We start from the raw sequence: 23118 nt of genomic DNA, 5'->3' as shown, positions 1-23118 counted from the left end.
ATCCAATAACTGTTAAGTGGTGTCTAAATTCTGTAATCTCTGATACAGGTACACCTGAGAGTATAGGGGGTGACTCAGAAAATACTGCCCAAGACACAGTTATTAATGACTCAGTGATACAGTACTTATCTGAGGACTCTCACAATAGGGGAACACAAAAGTCACCTAGTGAAAGCCACAAAGAAACAATAGGCCCTAGATATTCTGATATCACTTTGCTTACTATCCTTTCCTTCTTCAAAGATATTTATTTCTATAAATAGCAGTTGAATGGGGGTGGGAGATATAGGGTAGGGGAAGGGAATATGCATTTCTCAAGTACCTATATGATGCTCAGGACTTTACAAATATGCCATCACTTGATAATGGGCTCACCTAAAAATATGAGCTCAGCAATTTTGCTTCTGAGGAGTGGTAGTTCTAGAAGGTGGGACAGAGACTGTTAAGTCCTCAGGCTTACTGCCACAACTCAACTGTCTTAGTTTCCTTTCTATAGTAACAAGAAGCATTATAATAGAGGTTCTTCCCCTAAAATTCTACTTTAATATTTTATCATGCTATATATATATATATATCTCATGATATATATAGGTGTCCAGAGTTCTTAAAGGTTTGTGTAAGATTCAGATAGACCCTACTCAAAGGGAAAGACTTTGAGTACAAATCCAATGACAAGACTATATTTGGTTGCTACTCAAAGATGAGGATAAATATCAAAAGATTCATTACCAAAAAGTTAGCCACCAGATAATATAAATTTTTTTTTTATTCTAATTCATGATGCTATTATCAGGTACTACACTAAAAAAACTACTCATGTAAAAGACAAATGCTTAAAAAGTTAATATACATTCACAAACACCCAAAGCCATACTTTTATATCAATAAAGGATGTGGGTATTCCCTCTAGTGCTACAGACAGCAATGCATGCATGCCTTCTCATCCTAAGCAACCCTTTAATACTTCAGGAAGAGATTAGAAGAGCTCATCTCTGAAGTCACAACTTCTAATATTCTGTGACTTCCATTTAAAAATGATAGTATAATGACTTGACACTCACCCTATGATTCCCTAATACATAGAATATATGGCCCAGGAGGACAAGGGAACAGGCTGTTAATCGGTTCAAATCTTCTGCATTTGACATTTTCAGGGTTTCTCTTAAAAATCGCCTACAAAAGCAAAAACAGGAGAAAAGGTAAAATCATCTTAAAATATAACACCTTATGGAGAAAACAGAAAAATGGGCCTACAATCGTCATAAACCAAAACCACAGACAAGATTGACTTTGATCTATAACTAGATTATTGTGGACAAATGAAGTGAGGTTAAAGTAGGTAATTATAAATCATATCTACTTGCCAGTCTTGATGACATCCACAATCATAAAACAATTATTTTTCTTTGTGCTAAGAGCAGGAGGTAATAACAATGGCTAATAAAAGCTAACAGTGATCAAGTATTTCTTATGTAGCAGGAATTGTTTTAAATACTTTACAATTATTAATTTCTTGTGATCCTCACACAATAACCCTAAAAGGTAGGTGCTATTATTATCCCCATTGTAAATATGAAGAAATTGAGGCAAACAAGTTAAATGTTTGTCCAAGGTTTCAGAGTTACTGAGGGCAGATTTTAACTGAGGTCTTCTTGATTCCAGGTATGGTATTCTATGAGATGAGCTAAGTCATCTAGTATAAGTTCTCACCTAATGCAACAATCCTTTTTACACTGCCTCAACAGACATTCCTAGACCCACCTCTACATAAATATCTCTATCACAAGTGATTACTAACACCATAAGGCCTTCCTTTCCATGGTTAATTGCTCTAGTTTAAAGCTCTACATAATACAGCAAAACTTATTCTGTGTGAGTAAAGTATTTTTACTTTTTATTAAGTGTCTGAGACTGGATTTGAACCCAGGAACTCCTGACTCCAGGGTCGATGCTTTATCCACTATGCCACCTAGCTGCCCCTTACTTCTTTTTGATAAGTGAGGATAGCACAGTAAGTAAGAGAAGTGTCAAACCTAGGGCCTTTGACTCCAAATCCTGGGCTCTTTGCTTTACACTATTTACTTGTCTTCAGAAGAGCTCTCCTTCAGAAGTATTTCCAATAAACTCTTCTCCTGTCTCATTCAGTTGCACATTTCCTCTAGTAATCTAGATCCTAGTCTGTGCCAGTTAAACAACTTAATATCTATTACAAGTGACAAATCTGCTTTTGTCTGCTTTCTAATTTTAGTCTTTGTACAGATCACTTCCTTGTCATGATCCCCATTTCTCCAACTAAATAAAAACGACTGTCAAGACTTGATAGGTTACCTAAGCAGCCTGGAGGAAACTAAATTGGTCATGTATATGAAGCCTATTTCTTTTCCTTTATGTTTGTTCTGTGCTCCTGCTGACCCTTTCCCTATTACCTCCAATGAACTATGAGCTCCTATAAAGAAAAGAATGAGCTGTGGAAAGGAAACAAGGAGACCAAGTCTCTAGTTCCAGTTAGTGAATAAAAATTATACTGGATATTTATATAGTACTTCAGTTATAAAGATTTTTTTTATTCATTAGTTCATATCCTTACAACAACATTATGATGAAGGTAGCACAGGAATCATCATTCCCAATTCTTAAACTAGGAAACTGAGGATTGAAGAGGTCAAACACCTTAGTAAAGATTAAAAAGTGAATTAGTGGCAAAATAGCAACTTAGGGGCAGCTAGGTGGCGCAGAGGATGGAGTACTGCCCTGAAGTCAGGAGAACCTAAGTTCAAATCCAACCTCAGATACTTAATAATTACCTAGCTGTGTGATCTTGGGCAAGTCACTTAACCCCATGCCTTGCAAAAGAAAAAAATGAAAAAAACCAAATAAACAACTACACACTCACAAAAAAGCAGCAACTCAAAACTCTCAAAAGATTTTATGCGAATTTAATATTATAACAACTATTTTACTTTTCCTTCCCCATATTATCTAGTAATTGCTATGCCCAAAAGAGGTAAAAGATTTTTATTAATTTCATAAATGCACTAGGAGGATCTTAGAAGTGAGACAGGAATGATTTCTGTCGAACCTGAAGGACTAAATTTTAGAATGGGTAGAATAAGACCAACCTAAAAAAAAGAACTTCTTGGGGCAGCTAGGTGGTCCAGGGAATGACCACCAATCATGGAGTCAGGAGGATATGAGTTCAAATCCAGCTACAGACACTTGATACTTACTAGCTGTGTATCTGTGGGCAAGTCACTTAACTCCATTGCCTTGCAAAAAAAAATCTCTTAATAACCAGAGCTGTCCAACAACAGAAGAAACTAAATGCCCATCACACATTTTGAACTAGATGTTCTGTAAGTACCTCAAATCCAAAACAGAACTCATTATGCCTACATCCAAACTCACCTCTCTTCCTAACTTCCCTATTTGTACTGAGGGCATGCATAGCCATCTTTCTAGTTACTTAGTTTTGAAACCTTTCTTACTTATGTTTCATCCCCACTAAATAGTCAGCTTTGACTTCTGGCCAAGATGGCGGAGAGAAGACAGGCACAGTTCTAAAGTCTCCTGATCTCTTCCCCATCTATCACATGGAACAAACCTCTTAAAAGAAAAGCCAGGAGAAAGAACATCTACCTCAGGATTTGTCTCCAGCAGCAGCTTTGGCCGAATTCTGGCTGGCCCAGGTTTGTGAGCAGAAGAACCAGCCCAGCTGAGGAATGACCTCAGGCCAGGGTAAAACCCACCATTGATTGAAGGCAAAAGAACTCAATAGCTCCAACCCCTCCCTTCAAGCAAAGGGAGAAGGCCTCAATCAAGGTACAGACAATCCAGAGAAAGCAACCAACACCTCCTATTGGCCAGCCAGAGAAATTGCACTCAGTGAGTAAAGCTTTTACCAATCCCAAGCCCCTGTGAACCCGCCCCTCCCCAATTCAAGGTCTTATCAAAATGAAGAAGGGTCAGCGGAAAGGTGGCTCTATAGAAACATTCTTGGAAGGGAAAGACCCTAACTCATAGAGACCTGGAACCTCTGAGGAGAATACAATCTGGTCTTCAGCACAGAAAGACTTCCTTGAAGAAATAAGGAGCTTAAAAATTTGAGAGAGACAATTAATACCTTGCAACACTTAGAAAGTACAATTGGACAAATACAAAAGGAGAACAAATCTCTCAGATCATCAACTGGACCAATACAAAATGAGAATAAATCTCTTAGATCCTCAATTGGACAAATACAGTATGAGAATAATTCTCTCAGATCCTCAAATGAGCAAATGCAAAAAGAAATTAATTCTCTCAAAACTTCAACTGGTCAAATGGAAAGCTCTTTCAAAAGTAGAACTGACCAATTGGAAAAGGAGTTGCAAAAGGTTAATGAAGAAAACTCCCCCCCAAAAAGAATGGAGTCTACAGAAACTAATGACTCCATGAGACAGCAAGAGTCAGTTAAACAAAAATAAAAAAATAGAAAAAAATAGAAGCAAATGTAAAATACCTCATCAACAAAACCACTGACCTCGGGAATAGATCGAGGAGGGGCAACCTGAAAATTATAGGACTTCCTGAAAACATTGAAGAGAAAAAAAGCCTGGATTTAATATTATAGGATCTAGTGACAGAAAACTGCCCTGATATCATGGAATTGAAAGAGTATATCGATCCCCACCAGAAAAAGATCCTAAAATGAAAACACCAAGGAATGTTGTGGCCAAACTCCAGAACTATCAGATAAAAGAGAAAATCCTGCAAGCAGCCAGAAAGAAACAATTTAAATATCAAGGAGCCACAGTAAGGATCATGAAGGACCTGGCTGCATCAATATTAAGGGATCGAAGGGCCTGGAACGAGATATTTCTAAGAGCAAGGGAGCTTGGAATGCAGCCAAGAATCTACTTTCCCACAAAGCTGAACCTTCTCTTCCAGGGAAAAAGATGGACATTTAATGAAATGGAAGAATTCCAAAAATTTCTGATGAAAAGACCAGAGCTAAACAGAAAATTTGGACATCAAACAGGAGGTTCAAGAGACACATGAAAAGGTAAAAAAAAAAGGGGGGGGGGGTTAAAAGGAAAAAAAAAAAAAAAGGCAATCCAGTAAGTTGAAACTGGCTATATCCCAGCATGGGGGAAAAAGATTCTCATAAATCTTGTAACTCTAACAGAGAGAATACACCTAGCCAGAAATGATGGACATTCATGACCTAGCCATGAGACTGCTATCTAATGGGATGTAACTGGCTTAACCCCACTTGGGAGAAAGACTCTAATAACTCTCAGGAATTTTGACTCTATTTGATAGAATATACTGAACTAGAAGGGACAGACACTCAGATTTTTCTATGACTTAGATAGAATGATCTAAAAAACACTACCTCCTTAAAAAGGGGAACAGGAAAGAGACTGGAGGAGGGAGGGGATTGAATGGGGTAAATCTCATTACACTAAGAGGTACAAAAAACCTATGGTAATAGAGAGAAGGGAGCAGAGGAGAAACACCTGAATCTTCTTCTCATCAGACCTGGCTTAAAGTCAACCTACATATACTCAGTTAACTTATAAAACATCTAACCTTTCAAGTATTAAAAGGGGAAAAGGAGAAAGGGAAGGGGAGTGGGGGAAAAAAGGGGAAATAACAAAAGGAAGGAAAAAGGGAAAGAAAGGGGAGGGTGTGATATAGGAGGGCAAACACACCGAAGGGGGTGGTATTCAGAAACAAAATACTGGGGAATATGGATAAGGGGGGGGGGGAAGGGGGAAAAAACAAACAGAAGGAAGATAGCACGGAGGGCAATAAAGAATTAGTAATCATAACTTTGAATGTGAATGGGATGAACTCTCCCTTAAAACAAGCAAATAGCAGAGTGGATTAAAAACCAGAATCCTACAATATGCTGCTTACAAGAAACTCATTTGAAGCAGAGAGATACATATAGAGTAAAGGTAAAAGGTTGGAGCAAAATATATTTTGCTTCAGCTGAAGTAAAAAAAGCAGGGGTAGCAATCCTTATCTCAGACAAAGTAGCAGCAAAAATAGATAGTGTTAAAAGAGATAAGGAAGGAAACTTTATCTTCCTAAAAGGTACCATAGACAGTAAAGCCATTTCAATATTGAATATATATTCACCAAGTAGGACAGCACCCAAATTCTTAGAGCAGAAGCTGAAAGAACTACAGGAAGATATAGACAGCAAAACTATTAGTGGGAGACCTCAACCTCTCGCTATCAGATCTAGATAAATCGAATCATAAAATAAACAAGAAAGAAGTTAAGGAGGTAAATAGATTGTTAGAAAAATTAGATATGGTAGACTTATGGAGGAAACTGAATGGGGATAGGAAGGAATATACCCTTTTCTCTGCAGCACATGGAACTTATACAAAAACTGACCATGTACTAGGACATAAAAACCTAATGATCAACTGCAGAAAGGCAGAAATAGTGAATACATCTTTCTCAGATCACAATGCAATAAAGTCATATGCAATACTGGGCCAAGGAGATATAGACCCAGAACAAATTGGAAACTGAATAACCTCATTTTAAAAAATGAGTGGACCAAAAAACAAATTATAGAAAGAATTAACCATTTTATCCTAGATAATGATAATAATGAAACAACATACCAAAACCTATGGGATTCATTCAAAGTGACTCTCAGGGGATATATTATAGCTCTAAATGCTTACATGAATAAATTGGAGAAAGAGGAAATCAATGAACTAAACATGCAACTAAAAAATTAGAGAAAGAACAAATCAAAAATCCCCAATTAAATACCAAATTAGAAATTCTAAAAATTAAAAAAGAAATAAAATTGAAAGCAAAAAGACTACTGAATTAATAAATAAAACCAAAAGTTGGTATTATGAAAAAACCAATAAACTTGATAAACCTCTGGTCAATTTGATTAAAAAAAGAAAGAAGAAAACCAAATTGCTAGTATCATAAATGAAAAAGGTGAACTCACCACCAATGAGGAGGAAATTAAAGTAATAATTCGAAATTATTTTGCCCAACTCTATGCCAATAAATTTGATAATCTAAGTGAAATGGATGAATATTTACAAAAATATAAGTTGCCCAGGTTAAATGAATAAGAGATTAAATACCTAAGCAACTCTATCTCAGAAAAAAAATTCAACAAGCCATTATTGAACTCCCTAAAAAAAAAAAAATCTCCAGGGCCGGATGGATTCACAAGTGAATTCTACCAAACATTTAAGGAACAATTGGTTCCAATTCTATATAAAGTCTTTGGACAAATAGGGAAAGATGGAACTCTGCCTAACTCTTTCTATGAAACCAATATGGTACTATTACCTAAACCAGGAAGAGTTAAAACAGAGAAAGAAAATTATAGACCTATTTCCCTGATGAATATAGATGCAAAAATCCTAAATAAAATCTTAGCAAAACAATTACAACAAGTCATCAGTAGGATAATACATTATGTTCAAGTAGGATTTATTCCAAGAATGCAGGGTTGGTTCAATATTAGAAAAAAACTGTTAGTATACTCAATTATATCAACAACAAACCTATCAGAAATCAAATGATCATATCAATAGATGCTGAAAAAGCTTTTGACAAAATACAGCATCCATTCCTATTAAAAACACTAGAGAGTGTAGGAATAAATGGACTGTTCCTTAAAATAATTAGCAGTATCTATCTGAAACCATCAACAAGCATTATATTCAATGGGGAGAGGCTAGAGGCATTCCCAATAAGATCAGGGGTGAAACAAGGGTGCCCATTATCACCATTACTATTCAATACTGTATTAGAAATGTTAGCATCAGCAATTAGAGAAGAAAAAGAAATTAAAGGAATTAGAATTGGGAAGGAAGAGACAAAACTCTCACTCTTTGCAGATGACATGATGGTCTACCTAGAGAATGCCAAGAAATTATCTAAAAAACTACTGGAAACAATTAGCAATTTTAGCAAAGTTGCAGGTCATAAAATAAACCCTCATAAATCCTCAACTTTTCTATATATGTCTAGCAAGAAATAGCAGGAAGAGCTAGAAAGAGAAATCCCATTCAAAGTAACCTCAGACAATGTAAAATATTTGGGAGTCTATTTGCCAAGACAGACTCAGAATCTTTTTGAAAACAATTATAAAACACTTCTCACACAAGTCAGTTAAATAACTGGGCAAATATCAACTGCTCATGGATAGGTAGAGCTAATATAATAAAAATGACAATTCTACCAAAACTAAACTATCTGTTTAGTGCCCTACCAATCAAAATTCCAAAAAATTACTTTAATGAGTTAGAAAAAATTGTAAGTAAATTCATATGGAGAAATAAAAAGTCAAGAATTGCCAGGAGCTTAATGAAAAAAGTGCAAAAGAAGGTGGCTTAGCCCTACCAGATCTAAAATTATATTATAAAGCATCAGTCATCAAAACTGTTTGGTATTGGCTAAGAAATAGAGTGGTGGACCAGTGGAATAGACTAGGTGTAAAAGCAGGAAATGATTATAGTAATCTGCTGTTTGATAAACCCAAAGAGTCTGGCCATTGGGATAAAAACTCCCTCTTTGATAAAAATTGCTGGGATAACTGGAAGTTAGTATGGAAGAAACTTAGATTAGACCAACACCTCACACCCTTTACCAAGATAAGATCCAAATGGTTACAGGACATAGACATAAAAAACAATACTATAAGCAAATTAGAAGATCAAGGACTAGTCTACCTGTCAGATCTATGGAAAGGGGAGCAGTTTATGACTAAGGAAGAGTTGGAGAACATCACCAAAAACCAATTAGATGATTTTGATTATATTAAATTAAAAAGCTTTTGCATAGATAAAACCAATGTAACCAAGATAAAAAGAAACGTAAATTGGGAAACAATCTTTACAACTGATGATTCTGACAAATGACTCATTTTTAAAATATACAGAGAACTGAGTCATATTTTTAAAACAAAAAGCCATTCCCCAAATGACAAATGGTCAAAGGATATGCAAAGGCAATTTACAGAGGAGATCAAAGCAATCCATAGGCATATGAAAAAATGCTCTAAATCATTAATTATTAGAGACATGCAAATTAAAGCTTCTCTGAGGTACCACCTCACACCTCTCAGATTGGCCAATATGACCAGGAAGGATAATGATCATCATTGGAAGGGTTGGGGGAAATCTGGGACACTATTTCACTGTTGGTGGAGCTGTGAACTCATCCAACCCTCAAAGGGCGACAAAAATGTGCATACCCTTTGACCCAGCAATACCACTACTGGGTCTAATATCCTGAAGAGATGATGAAAAAGGGTAAAAACATTACTTGCACGAAAATATTTATAGCAGCCCTGTTTGTGGTGGCAAAGAATTGGAAATCAAGTAAATGTCCTTCAATTGGGGAATGGTTAACAAACTGTGGTATATGTATGTCATGGAACACTATTGTTCTATTAGAAACCAGGAGGGATGGGATTTCAGGGAAGCCTGGAGGGATTTGTGTGAACTGATGCTGAGCGAGATGAGCAGAACCAGAAAAACACTGTACACCCTAACAGCATCATGGGAGTGATGTTCAACCTTGAAGGACTCGCTCATTCCATCAGTGCAACAATCGGGAACAATTTTGGGCTGTCTGCAAAGGAGAGTGCCATCTGTATCCAGATAAGGAGCTGTGGAGTTTGAACAAAGCGCAAGGACTATTCCCTTTAATTTAGAAAAAAACAGGTATCTTATTGTCTGATCTTGTTACCTCTTAGACTTCTCTTCTTTAAGGATATAATTTCTCTCTCATCACACCCAATTTGGATCAAGGCACAACATGGAAACAAAGTAAAGACTGACAGAGTGCTTTCCATGGGGGGGGGGGGGGGAGAAGCAAGATTGGGGGGAAATTGCAAAACTCAAATAATATCTTTAATAAAAATAAATTTAAAAAATTAAAAAAAAATAGCTTCCCAGTAGCCTCTGAATTTGGTCTCCTTGCCTTAAATCACTCTCCCTGTCAATCCAGTCTCCTCACAGCTGACAAAAGTTATTTTCCTAAAATGTGGGTCTGCTCAGATCACTCCCTTACTAAATAAAGTATAGTAGTATCCTATTATTTCTTTTTTTTTGCAAGGCAATGGGGTTAAGTGGCTTGCCCAAGGCCACACAGCTAATTATTAAAGTGTCTGAGACCGGATTTGAACCTAGGTACTCCTGACTCCAGGGCTGGTGCTTTATCCACTGCGCCACCTAGTCGCCCCTATCCTATTATTTCTAAGAAAAATATAAATTTCCATTTGGCATTTAAAGTTCTTCACAACTTGGTCTCTTTCAACTTTTCCAGTCTTCTTCAGGTAATTAATCTTCTAGTATTTATTAAAGTGCCTACATCTCAGGCACTAGTGTAGTCAATTAGTATATAAAGATTGAAATAATACTTTTTTCTCAAGGAGTACATGTTTTATCAGGAAAGACAGTAAGCATATGTATAAGTTTACACAGAATAAATTTAAACACAAAGAAGTAGTTGGGGGTGGAGAGAGTAAAGGCTTTTTGTAGAAAATGGTCCTTCAATTGACTTTTTTTTTTTTACTCATCACATATACAATATTTATTTGCATGTTTTCTACTCCCTTATATTCTACTTTTTATCTCTCCACCTCTGCCAATTGTGAGCATGAGATGGATGATTTATTTTTCTCCACATTTTTCCCTCCGGTGGGCTATTTCTCTCAAAAACACATTCTCAACCTGTGAAGCCTTGGAAGGATCAAATCCTTAAAAGTTCAAGTTATGATTTTTTTAGCATTTTATGGAACCAATTATTACCATAACTCTTAAAAAATTTTTTTCCTTTTATTTAAAGATTTTATTTGAGTTTTACAATTTTTCCTCCAATCTTACTTCCCTCCCCCCCAACAGAAAGCAATCTGTCAGTCTTTACTTTATTTCCATGTTATATATTCATCCAAATCTTCAATTGCCTCTTGAAGAAAGAGAATAATTCTGTGAGGTGAAGGGGAAGAAGAAGTACATTCTAAGAATACAGAGAGAGCCAGCAAGCACAAAAATAAAGAGATGAGTGGAGAAGTGCTGTGTGTGATGAAGAGAAAGATGGTCAGGGTTGGCTGGATTTTAGAGGATGTCTAGAGGAATTGTGCATGAGACTAAAAAAGATAGGTTGATTGGTGAAGGGCTTTAAAGATAAAAAGAGTAGGGTTTGTATTTGATCTGAGAGACAACAGGCAGTCACCAGAGTTTGTAATTTGGAGAATGATATGATCAGATCTTCAATGTAGAAATCTCTGGCAGCTGTATGTGAAAGATGAGAGATTTGAGAGAAGACCACCAATTGAGAGACTACTGAAATAGTTCAGACAAAAGGGGATGAAAGTCTGAACTATGGTGGGGCTATGTGATTAGAGAGAATGAATTAGATGTGAAAGATAGTTATGGATGTAGAAATAGTAAAATGTGGCAATTGATTAGATTAATGGGATAAGGGAGAATAAGGAATCAAGAATAATGCCAAGATGACAAACATTGGAGACCAGAGTCTGGTGCCTTCAACAGAAATAGTGAGAAAAGGTAATGATTCAAGTTTTGAACACGGTAAATGTGAGATGTTTACTAGACAGTCACTCTCAAATATCCAAAAAGCAGCTGGACATGTGGGACTAAATTTCAGGGGAGAGACTGGAACTGAATTATCTATATAGAAATGTTAATTTAATCCAAGGGAGCTGAGAAGTTCACCCAAAGAAAATATGAATTGAGAAGAGAAGAGGGCCTAGGGATGGCTGTGCTTTGGAGCAAAGCCACAGACAAGTAGTGCAATATTGATAAGTCAGCAAAAGAGACTAAGAAGGAAAATCAGACAGATAGGAGGAGATACTCAAGGAGAAGAATGTGATCAGCGGTGTCAAGCATAGCATAAAGGTCAAGGAGACTGAGAAAAGACCCTCATATTTAGAAATTATTAAGTCCCTGGCCACTTTGGAGTGAGCAATTTCAGTTGAGAGATGAAGTCTAAAATTATTCTTACATATCAACACTTTGTATATGGTATGGTCTTATTATACTGGTCTACCTGATGTTCTCACTTGATGCTTCATATCCATTCTTCATGCCTTTGCATTTGCTGTCTTCTCTTACTGCAATACTCTCTCTTCTCACCTCTACTTCCTGGAATTTTTGGATCCTTTCAAGACTCAGTTTTAGTAACTCCTTATTGCTGGAGGTTGTCCTGGTCTCTCTAGCCACTAGTCCATTCCTATGCAGAGTTATCTTTTTTTTGCTGTATATGAGCCATGTATATATCTATAAATGTACATGTCATTCCCCCCACCAGAATGTAAGCTCCATGATAACAGAAACTATTTCACTTTTGTCTTTGTAGCCTGACTGGTTAGTGTAGTATCTGGCACCTGATACTTAACATACAGATTTGTTGAGTGACATGGGAGAAAATGAGCAAAGGACAGAAGACAACTTATTGGAAATCTTACTGATGTCTAAGAACCCTTCGCGTTCTAAGATTCTACGACTTTCTTTTATTCATAAATTGTCAAGTTCCTTTCTTTAAAAAAGTATATTATAAAGGAGACATTTTAAACAACTACTGAGGAAAGTTGAATGTGAAAGGAAAATGGGGCATTTATCTTTCTCTTTTATTTTAAATAAGGTTGAGTTCTTGGAGAAGACTGTTTGTTTGTTCTATTGGATAGACTCAAAGATTTCTGGAATTCCACATTTCTGTTTCATATTATCTTCAAAAGAACACTGTGGAAATAGAAACTTTCTCATACTTACTTTGCTTCATTGTATCTTCCCTGAAAGAAGGAGAAGAGTCCTCGGATGTAGAAAGCAGCAGCCCTCAGGCAATGAGAACTATAGGAAAGGCAAAAAATTTAACTCATTTTTAAAAAAACAAATTAAAATAAAAATAAGATAATAGTGAATGGTTGTGTTTCTGTTTCTCAATATACTGCATAAAATACAAGTTTCTTTTTCTGGTATTCAGGGGTCTTCATAATCTGGTATCGCTCTATCACTCCAGGCTTATATCCCAAAACTTCCCTCCTTATAAACAATTTTCAATCAGGCTGGACTAATTGACTATCTACCATTCATACTCTCAACTGTCCTATCAGTGTATTGTTTTCATGTTATTACAGGAAATGTAATGTTCTCTGCTCTTTTAACTACTTTCCAACCAATATTTCAAGGCTCAGTTCAATTGCTATGTCTTTTATCAAGCCATCCTTTATTCCCTCATTTAGAAATCAGCCCCGCCCCCAGTCCTCACAAACAAGTTTATACCTCTCATATGTTTATTAGGTATCATAAGCCTGATTTGATGGTTACATGAGTGTGGGGAGTATGTCATCTTTAAACTTTCAAGTCCCCTTAGTATGAACACAGTTGCAAACATAGAAGGTGCACAATATGAATTAAACTGAATATTCAATGCAAAGCAAATTTAAAAATAAATAGCAAATCCTTTTCTTGCTTCTACAGCATGATGGTCTATTGTAAAATTTACCAAAAGATGAATGGTTTTTCCTCAACTCTTGCAAATAGCATTTTGATGCTAGCAATTAGGGAAAAAATTTGCAAGAAAATACAACATGTCTGGGGTTATTTTTGTGTTTGTTAGCCTCAATAGTGCAATTTGCATCTAGAATTATTACCTTACAGGAAAGTTGTGATCTGGATTTATTCTTTCCAATAAATTGTACAGCTAGAAGTAAAAATCAGAAACATTATTAAAATCCACAGTAGCAGTTTCCATTGTGGCCCTACATGTACTGCACTTTCCTAAAGGAGGAGATTTTCTCAGTATGATTGAGAGTGAGATGCATCATGGCAAATGTCCATGGTTGGTTGCTTATGACTCTACATAACCAAATAATCTAATGGAAGATTTGGGATGCAAGTAGGGTCTGGCCAAGCAGCAAGGTCTGTGATGACAATGGATTATAGACTAAATAGTTGTTTATGCAGTCCTTTGTCCTGGAAATCACATTTTCAAAATACAATTTCAGTAATGACTAGAATTCATTACATGCAAGGGACAGCCTAAGGTTGTGAATGTTATATCTTTGGTCTAGAGCAAAGGCATGAACTTTTTTTTTTTTTTTTTTTTAGGTTTGGGCAAGGCAAATGGGGTTAAGTGGCTTGCCCAAGTCCACACAGCTAGGTAATTATTAAGTGTCTGAGACTGGATTTGAACCCAGGTACTCCTGACTCCAGGGCTGGTGCTTTATGCACGACGCCACCTAGCCACCCCCAAACTCTGCAGGCATGAACTTCTGATAGCATGAGCTACTTAACCGATACTCTATAACAATATGGATATGGATATGAATATAGTGTCCTTGCTATGATAGCTCTTCCTAACAATTTCTGCTTATTATTCAAGGTCCAGTTAAAATTATACTTTCTTTAGAAATCCTTCCCTGACAAAATTCACCTGAACTTGCCAGAAATAATCTCTCCTACTTCTCAACTTTTTGTTAATTTTATCTCACTTTGAATTTTCCCCTTTATTGTAGTTATTTGCATAGGTATCTTATTCCATCACTGAATCATAAACTTCTGGAAGGAAGGCACTATGCTGTATCTTAGTATTTCTCAGAAAGTGTGGTTTGGAACACTGTACAGACAGGCTTTAATAAATATTGGTTGAGTAAATGAAAGTATTTTAAAAATTGTGACACTCTAATGGTACTATTAATTTTCAGATTATTTTTTTAGCCTTTTTTTTTTTTGCAAGGCAAATGGGGTTAAGTGGCTTGCCCAAGGCCACACAGCTAGGTATTTATTAAATGTCTAAGGCTGGATTTGAACTCAGGTACTCCTGACTCCAGGGCCAGTGCTCTATCCACTGTGCCACCTAGCTGGCCCCAGATTATTTTTTAACAATGTATTTTGATAATTAAGAAAACTCAAAAATCCAAAGAAACTTTATGTAATTCTATCATCTTTTTTTTTTTTTAGGTTTTTGCAATGGAATGGGGTTAAGTGACTTGCCCAAGGCCACACAGCTAGGTAATTATTAAGTGTCTGAGACTGGATTTGAACCCAGGTACTCTTGACTCCAGGGCCGGTGCTTTATCCACTGCGCCACCTAGCTGCCCCTATGTAATTCTATCAATAAAGTTTTTATTAACAACTAATCCTTTCACCTGGTACAAAGAAATCTGTACAGAAGACATCAGAGCTAAGAAAGTTCAAATGTGAGGATCTGCAAAGTAATGAACAATCAGAAGGAGAAGGTATTGTTGTCATTACAAGGAAAATTTTTTGCTTTAAACAATTATTTTTCATCAGTGGAGGGAGTTCCTGGTGAGGAATGCAGGTGGGAGCCTGCTCTGCAGTTAACCATCTTATACAGTTGCTTGGGGCACTGAAAGGTTAAGTGATTTGTTCAAAGTAACATAGATAGTGGGTATCAAAGGCAGAACTTTTTTCACTATACTAGTCTGCCTTTGTCTTTTCTTTTTTTTAAGATTTTTCAAGGAAGTGGGATTAAGTGGCTTGCCCAAGGCCACACAGCTAGGTAATTATTAAGTGTCTGAGGTCAGATTTGAACCCAGGTACTCCTGACTCCAAGGCTGGTGCTCTATTCACTGCGCCACCTAGCCACCCCTCTGCCTTTGTCTTAAAAATGTCTTATTATTCCCTTGCAGAAATAAATGGTTTCCTATTACATATAGGACAAAGTTCAAAGTGTTGGCATTCAAAGTCTGTCTTACAAGGTTTTCCTCTTATTACTGGACCCTAAACCATATCTATTCCTATTTCTTCTGGCTGGACCCTAAACCATATCTATTCCTATTTCTTCTGGCTAACCTGAGCAGCCTCTTCACACTGCTCATTGAGGATTATGGTTTGTTTTTTTTTTAGGTTTTTGCAAGGCAAATGGGGGTTAAGTGGTTTGCCCAAGGCCACATAGCTAGGTAATTATTAAGTGTCTGAGACCGGAGTTGAACCCAGGTACTCCTGACTCCAGGGCCAGTGCTTTATCCACTACGCCACCTAGCCGCCCTTCATTGAGGATTATTTGGCCTTCTAGATTCTGCTAGAATAATAATAATACTAAGCTTTAGAATTTAAAAAGTACTTTCCTCACAAAACTGAGAATTGGCAAGGCAGGAAAGATTATTTCTGTTTTTAAAGATAAGGAAACTGAGTCCCAAAGAGGTGACTTCTCCATGGTTATGGATATTTTGGCCTTCTGGTTCCTAAATAACTGTTTGTTCTTGCTGTCTACCTCAATTTCACCCACCCTCCAAGGGTATCTTTCATGAGTTTTTCCTTCTCTCACTTACAGTGATTTTTCTCTTCTCCAAACTCGTGTGGTAACACTTTTGGTTAATGTACCTCTCACCTAATACATAATCATATAATGTCTTATATAGGTCTTACTTTCCTAAGAAGTTTCTATAATTCTTTAGGAAGAGGACCATAACAAATACATCTCTTCAACCCCATATCACCTAGCACAATACAGTAGGTCCTCAAAAGTATTTAAATTAATTGCCTGAATCTGATTTGATTTTTATATTCAATTTAAACACAACTGAGGAAAAAGTGTCATGTTTGCAATATGGAAAAACAATTAACAATAATCAGCCTTCACACACCACTATCTTGTATGGGTTCCCACAGCTATTCTAGAAGGCAGCTAAGGCAGAGAGTATTATTCCTATTTTAAACATGAGGGAACTGAGACAGAGATAAAATGACTGACCTATTTCAAAAAGAACAGGCTAGCAAAAAAAAGTAGGGAAAAAGTCCTTGTATATTAAGAAGATAACCACAGAAAGAGGAAATGGATGAATTTGGAAAATAGGTTAACAAGCCTAGCATGGTAACATGATATAATTGTTTTGGGGGATTTCATTTATTTAAACTTTTAGATGGATCACTATCCCTCTGCCAGTGTAGCAATTCTTTGACTTAGCTAAATGATAATTTTATCCCTAAAAGCCAAAGGAATCAGCTAGGAAAATTGCTATTATGGATTTTATTCTCAACATAAAGAAAGGACTGATTGTTGAGGGAAATGACTACTCTACTTTGGGATTTATGATAGAGAAAGAGAAAAGCTCGACAGAAGTTAATATAGAATCTAAGTTTTAGGGGTGGCTAGGTGGCACAGTGGATAGAGCGCCGGCCCTGGAGTCAGGAACCTGAGTTCAACTCCGGCCTCAGACACTTAATAATTACCTGGCTGTGTGACTTTGGGCAAGCCACTTGACCCTATTGCCTTGCAAAAAAAAAAAAATAAAAGAATCTAAGTTTTAGGTGAGTAGATTTGAAATGGTTCAGAGAAAGGATTCGTGGAGTTTGATGGCCTAAAATTTTTTAGGGGGAAGTCAATCAAAGAGAGATAGATACAAAAGAGGAAGAATTCTAATGAAGAGGAAAAGGCTAAATTGCATATATAAATGCCAAGGAACTTCATCAACCAATATGAACTTTTTATTTTTATTTAAGGCAATGGGGTTAAGTGACTTGCCCAAGGTCCCATAGCCAGGCAATTAAGTGTATGAAGTTGGATTTCAACTCAGGTCGTCCTGACTCCAGGGCCGGTGCTCTATCTACTGCGCAACCTAGCTGCCCCAACCAATGTGAATTTTTAAAACACATGTAAAGGAAATGCCAAGGGGAGGTAATGTGTTATAATATATTATGACACTATGTTAAGTCAATGAATGAACTATAAATGTTTATCTTAAGGAATCAATGAAAATGGGATCACACTTGTTCTGCTGAGCCCCAATGGAGAAAAGTAGAAAAAAATGGGTAGAAGTTGCAGAGAGGCTACTTTAGATTTAATGTAAGGTAAAACTTCTGCAAAATCAGAGTTACCTCAAAGTGGAATGAACTACCTTGAGGTTTTCCAGCAAAGGCTGGATGATTATGTGTTGAATGTATGGCAAGAAGCCCAGAGTCAAAATTCAGATTAAAATGTATCTGGGAAATGTTTAACAAAATAAATAAAAATTTAACACAACACCGATAATGTAAATTTGTGGTTTTCTAAGTCAATATACTGTCAGCAGCAATCTACTTATATTTGAGTTTGACACTGGTGCAATTTATATTTTCATTTATGCATATTAAATTTAATTATACCAGCTTCAATTGAACATTGTTAATATTGTTATCTAGCAAATTAGCTCTCTCTCCAGAACTGAGCTTTACTAGCTTTTTAAACTAGATTTTAACTGAATATGTGATAAAATTTTTCAAGCCACTCCTAGGAAAGTACTGGAGGGACATGAGTCAATAATACAGTTAGACAGATTCTAAACATTCCAAATACTGGAGACAACTAGAGAAAAAGCTTGGAGCCTAGAGATGTTTGTGTTCCGTGTGTTTCATAAAAAAGACACTTGTCTCCAAATATTTTCTCTGCCTTCCTCCTAAGCCTGGAATGCTCTGTCTCACTTTCACCTTCTGCCTTCTATGGGAAGTCTTTTCTAATCCCTTTTAATTCTATTACCTTCCCCTTATTAGTTTCTATTTATTCTGTATACACCTTGTTTATAAATAGTTTGCTTGGTGTCTCTCTCAAGGTCTGTTTTTAGCCTTTCTTTGTCCCCAGTTTTTAGCAAGGTGCCCGATTAGGCCTGAATAAATGCTTATTGACTGATCTAAAGTGTAATCAGTAATAATTCAATAATAACTTGGATTCTGACACTTGTCTAAGGCCCCACAGCTATTAAAAAATTGTGGTAAAACTCAAACTCAGATATTCTGACTACAATCCTTAGGCTACTGTGTGATTTTAAGTCATTGTGTCTAGATTTCAATTTCCTCATCAGTAAAATGAGTGTTGCTATAGATCAGATACTTTTTTTTTTAAGGTTTTTGCAAGGCAATGGGGTTAAGTGGCTTGCTCAAGGCCACACAGCTAGGTAATTATTAAGTGTCTGAGGCTGGATTTGAACTCAGGTACTCCTGACTCCAGGGCTGGTGCTCTATCCATTGTGCCACCTAGCTGCCCCTTAGATCAGATATTCTTAACCTTCTCTGGGCCCCCTTTGTCAATCTGGTGAACCTCATGGACCACCTCTCAAAAAATTAAATAAAATTCCTATGATTACAAAGGAAATCATATTGAAATACAGTTATGAAACTATAAGAGAAAACCAAATTGATGGACTCAGGTCTAGATGATCTCTAAAGTTCTCTCTAGCTATCTATGGGCCTCTGCTGTTTCTACTATCCTAGAACACTATTCCATTATCACACTCTCAAGTTATAGAAAATTATTTTGTTTTGTTTTTAGGCTTTTGCAAGGCAAATGGGGTTAAGTGGCTTGCCCAAGGCCACACATCTAGGTAATTATTAAGTGTATGAGACTGGATTTGAACCCAGGTACTCCTGACTCCAAGGCCGGTGCTTTATCCACTAAGCCACCTAGCCGCCCCAAGTTACAGAAAATTGAAGAGAAAGATTTAGAAAAGGCATGGCACCTACCTCTTGATGTCTATTGCCTTCTCGGATGTATACACTGGCAAGATTTGTCACGATAAATGCCCACAATTCTTGATGAGTAGTAAGCTACAATAGGAAATTACAAATGAATGACAATAAAAAATAGAAGCAATACCACATAAAATCCATTCCCATTTGTTAGATAAACATTCCAAAATTTCTGGGCCAGTGTTATGACACCATACTGGGTGATTTAATGACATACTTATCTAATACCAACCTAGACATTTAAGCTAACCAAGTAATTTTATTCTTATTAATGAAGAAATTTGGCAGTGACAAAGCTAGAAACATTAAAGCATAACACAACTAGAGGTTAAAGTGTCTCCACCCTGGAAACAAAATAATAACATTTTATATTTATATAGAGCTATAGAGACTCTTTCAGTCCCCTCCAGGGAAATGCATGGCTATAGTGACTGGAATAGTTGAGTAATGGACAACTTCCTGAAAGTAGAGGAATTTTTGGACAAATATAAAGAAGGAAAAAGGAAAATTCTTGGACAAGACTCAGTCCTGGACCAAGTAAAGAAATTTCAGAACTAAGTAGGAGACAGTAAGGGACAGAGCCACGATGAGGAGGAGGAACAAAACTTGACATCCACAATCTCATCTCATAATTCAAAATGTTGACAGGATATTTCCACTTGTGAGTCCCATAACTGTACCACATTTAACCATCATACCTGTCATCTAATTCTTCCATCATTTCCCCTCACCAGAATCTTGGATTCTGCCCCAGGGAGGCTGGGTTCTGAAAGGTGAGCTTTCACCTTATCTTATCTAGACCTAGTTCTGTCTTGTTCATATCATTTCCTGCTCATTTCCAAACCATTCCACCTCTCAATTGTATCACCCCTCCTTACTCTCTAACTCCTCTTCAAAGGATTTCTTCTCCCTTTCAAATATAAGGTCTTTGAAGGACTGTCCTGCTTGCTTGTATTTGTATGCCTAATACTTATTAGTACAGTGGTTAGCACATAGTAGGCATTTAATAAATGCTGTAACATTCATTCATATATGGCTTTTATATTATTTTATTTATACCCAAAATAATCTTCTAAGATAGATACTGAAATTATTATTATGTAATATTATGTAACAACATTTCAGAGTTTATCTCAAGATCACATATTTAAAAGTCATGGTCAAGTTTGAATCTAGGTCTTCTGACCTACAGTCTTACATGTACTTTCACTTTATCAAACTGCCTAAAATCCAACTCTAAGCCACAAACCTTAATTTACAAAACTATAAAAAATTGGGAATGGAGTAGTATAAAAAAGATAAGTATGTTTGTAATGACAACCTGACTAAGGAGTAAGACTTGGTTAAAGATAGGGAAGTTCGCTAATCTCTAGTTAATTAAAATCAGTCACTTTCCTCTGAATAATAACAACTATGACTAATATTCATATCGTGCTTTAAAGGTTTATAAAGTAGTTCCCTTATAACATTACTATGAGGCAGGTAATGCAAATATTATAGCCTCATTTAAAATATTAGTAAATTGAGGCCCAAGGATGTTGTGGCATGCTTTAATTATTAAAAAAAATCTAGTGAGTATCAGAACTGGGACTTCAACCTGGGTCCTCAGATTCCAAGTCCAGCTGCTCCCCTATAACTTATGGTTTCTCAATGTTCTCTGGCACTTAGTCCTTTACTATTATCTTTTAGGTTACTCTACTGGGGGCAGATGACCCTACTACAAATGTGGTATGTTGATGGAGCTACAGTAACTAGAGGAAATTATTTTATAAAGTTAAAATAGAGATATTCTTTTTGAAAAACATTTTCCCAAAATTAAAGAATAATAGTGAAGTGAAAATCTTACCCTCAATGCAGTAGTGAACTGAGCTTCTGCATTATCCATGCAGTTAACAGAAATACAATACAAGCCCTGAAAAGAAGAAGAGGTGGGGGGAAAAAGGTAATATTGAAATGTCATTTTATTTACAGAGTCTCCTGAAAGAATGGTCATTAGCCTGCCCTATTGCATGGAATTTGGAAAGAACCAAAGTCAACAGGGTATAAAGAGAGGGAGGCACCCTCTGCTCTGGTCAGTCAGGAAGAATACTTTCAAGTTGGGGTTTTCTCAAAGGATCAGATTGATAAAAGGCCTCAAAAACATTCTATATGTAAACTGGTCAGATGCTTGGAGATGTTTAGAATACAGAAGAATTAGATTTGTTCTGTTTGGACCTTAGGCAGGAAGGCAACAAGTATTTATTTTAAGTTCTTGCTATATGGAAAGCATTGTACAAAGCCCTGGAGATTCAAGGGATCTGTAGAACTAGGATTATCAGGGAGGTATTATATAGAGACTGATTTTGTTGAATATATCTTTTTAAATAAGAACCAGAGTTCCAAAAATAGAAAGGTCTGTCTTAAATAAGTGAGTTCTCTATCATCGAAAGTCTTCAAGTGGAGGTGGAAAGACCAGTTATCAAAGATCCTGCAGGTGATTCATGAAATACATGCCCTAGATAGGAGTTCATCTAAATAACTTCTGATGCCCTAAGGTTCTATGACATGTGTCCTGAGCCAGAAACCCAAAACATCCTTTGGGTTGACAAGCTGCTTTAGATCTCCCAAAATACAGTTTTGTATGGTACTGCATTCCATTCTAACTCTTCTATCTTTCTGTAAAGTAGCCATTTCATGTAATATTCATCTTATGATAACTCACCAGCTCTGAAGCAACTGGATTTATAGAACAAACTATGCCACCAAATACTAAGTTTAACTTCACTGTCTTGGCCACACATTCAACTTGACTAAAGTATGAAGTAGCAAATTAGAGTGATCTTAGTAAGTTACAGTATATTTTAAATATCTTTGAATGGAAAAAAAATTAATAAACTACTTTCCAAATTTTGAAAAGTGGCCTTGGCCCCTTTTCCAACAGTGACTACTAAAACTAACTCTGATATTCAATATCAAGCTATTAAAAAACACTGCATGTTAAGATTGGAAGGGCCCTTACAACAAGACTATTAGAGTTGAAAGGAACCACAGATGAGGTGGACAAATCCATTTATTTTTCAAATTAGGATACTGAGGCTCAGAGAGGAGAAAGGACTGGCCCAAAGTTACACAGTGAGTCAGTCAAATGCAGAATCTAAATATAACAGCTATCCCAGAGGTCTTTCTATAGTATCAGCTGTTTCTAATCAAAGAGAACTAAATTTCCCATGCAGAATTAAGATTCCTCTAGAAACTCTCTAAGATTTAATAGTTTTACCTTACATTTTTAACTTCATACTCACTAATAAAGTATGTAACTGGGCAGCATGATTAGAAAATAGCCTTGGAGACTGCTGGCACAGCTGACAGACTTGTGAGATCTGTTGAAAGGGAGAAAAATCATTTTTATTATAATATTCTAAACTTTCTAAAAGACCAAACCAGAGACAGAATTAGTTCAAGAGAAGCTAATTTTTATTGTAGATATGGTTATGAGGATAATAATAGTACTATTTAGCTCAATATTTTAAAAGACCTGAGATTTTATTTTTGTGGATAATCTTTTCCTTGAGACATAGGGTTTTATAACTCTTTAAGTCTTTTTAGATAGTTAATTAGCTTCTGTGGCCAAAGACATTGATTACCTGGCAGTCACTTTTCTGGTATA

General features: G+C 36.3%; 1 protein-coding gene across 1 annotated transcript in view; it reads right to left on the bottom strand.

Moving 5' to 3' along the window:
- Positions 1–23118, bottom strand: part of MAU2 (MAU2 sister chromatid cohesion factor) — an 88979-nt gene that overhangs the window by 22218 nt on the left and 43643 nt on the right. Inside the window, exons 11-16 of the mRNA XM_074204200.1 lie at positions 22754–22831; positions 21319–21384; positions 19467–19550; positions 13661–13710; positions 12780–12857; positions 1062–1173 (exon numbers count right to left, since the gene is read on the bottom strand). Of these exons, the coding sequence (XP_074060301.1) occupies positions 1062–1173; positions 12780–12857; positions 13661–13710; positions 19467–19550; positions 21319–21384; positions 22754–22831 (468 nt within the window). The remainder of the gene's footprint in view (positions 1–1061; positions 1174–12779; positions 12858–13660; positions 13711–19466; positions 19551–21318; positions 21385–22753; positions 22832–23118) is intronic.

Source organism: Macrotis lagotis, chromosome X (assembly GCF_037893015.1).
Source record: "Macrotis lagotis isolate mMagLag1 chromosome X, bilby.v1.9.chrom.fasta, whole genome shotgun sequence".
Classification (NCBI taxonomy): Eukaryota; Metazoa; Chordata; class Mammalia; order Peramelemorphia; family Peramelidae; genus Macrotis; species Macrotis lagotis.
The sequence above is the reverse complement of the archived record's forward strand: the minus strand, read 5'-3'. Positions and strand labels throughout refer to the sequence as shown.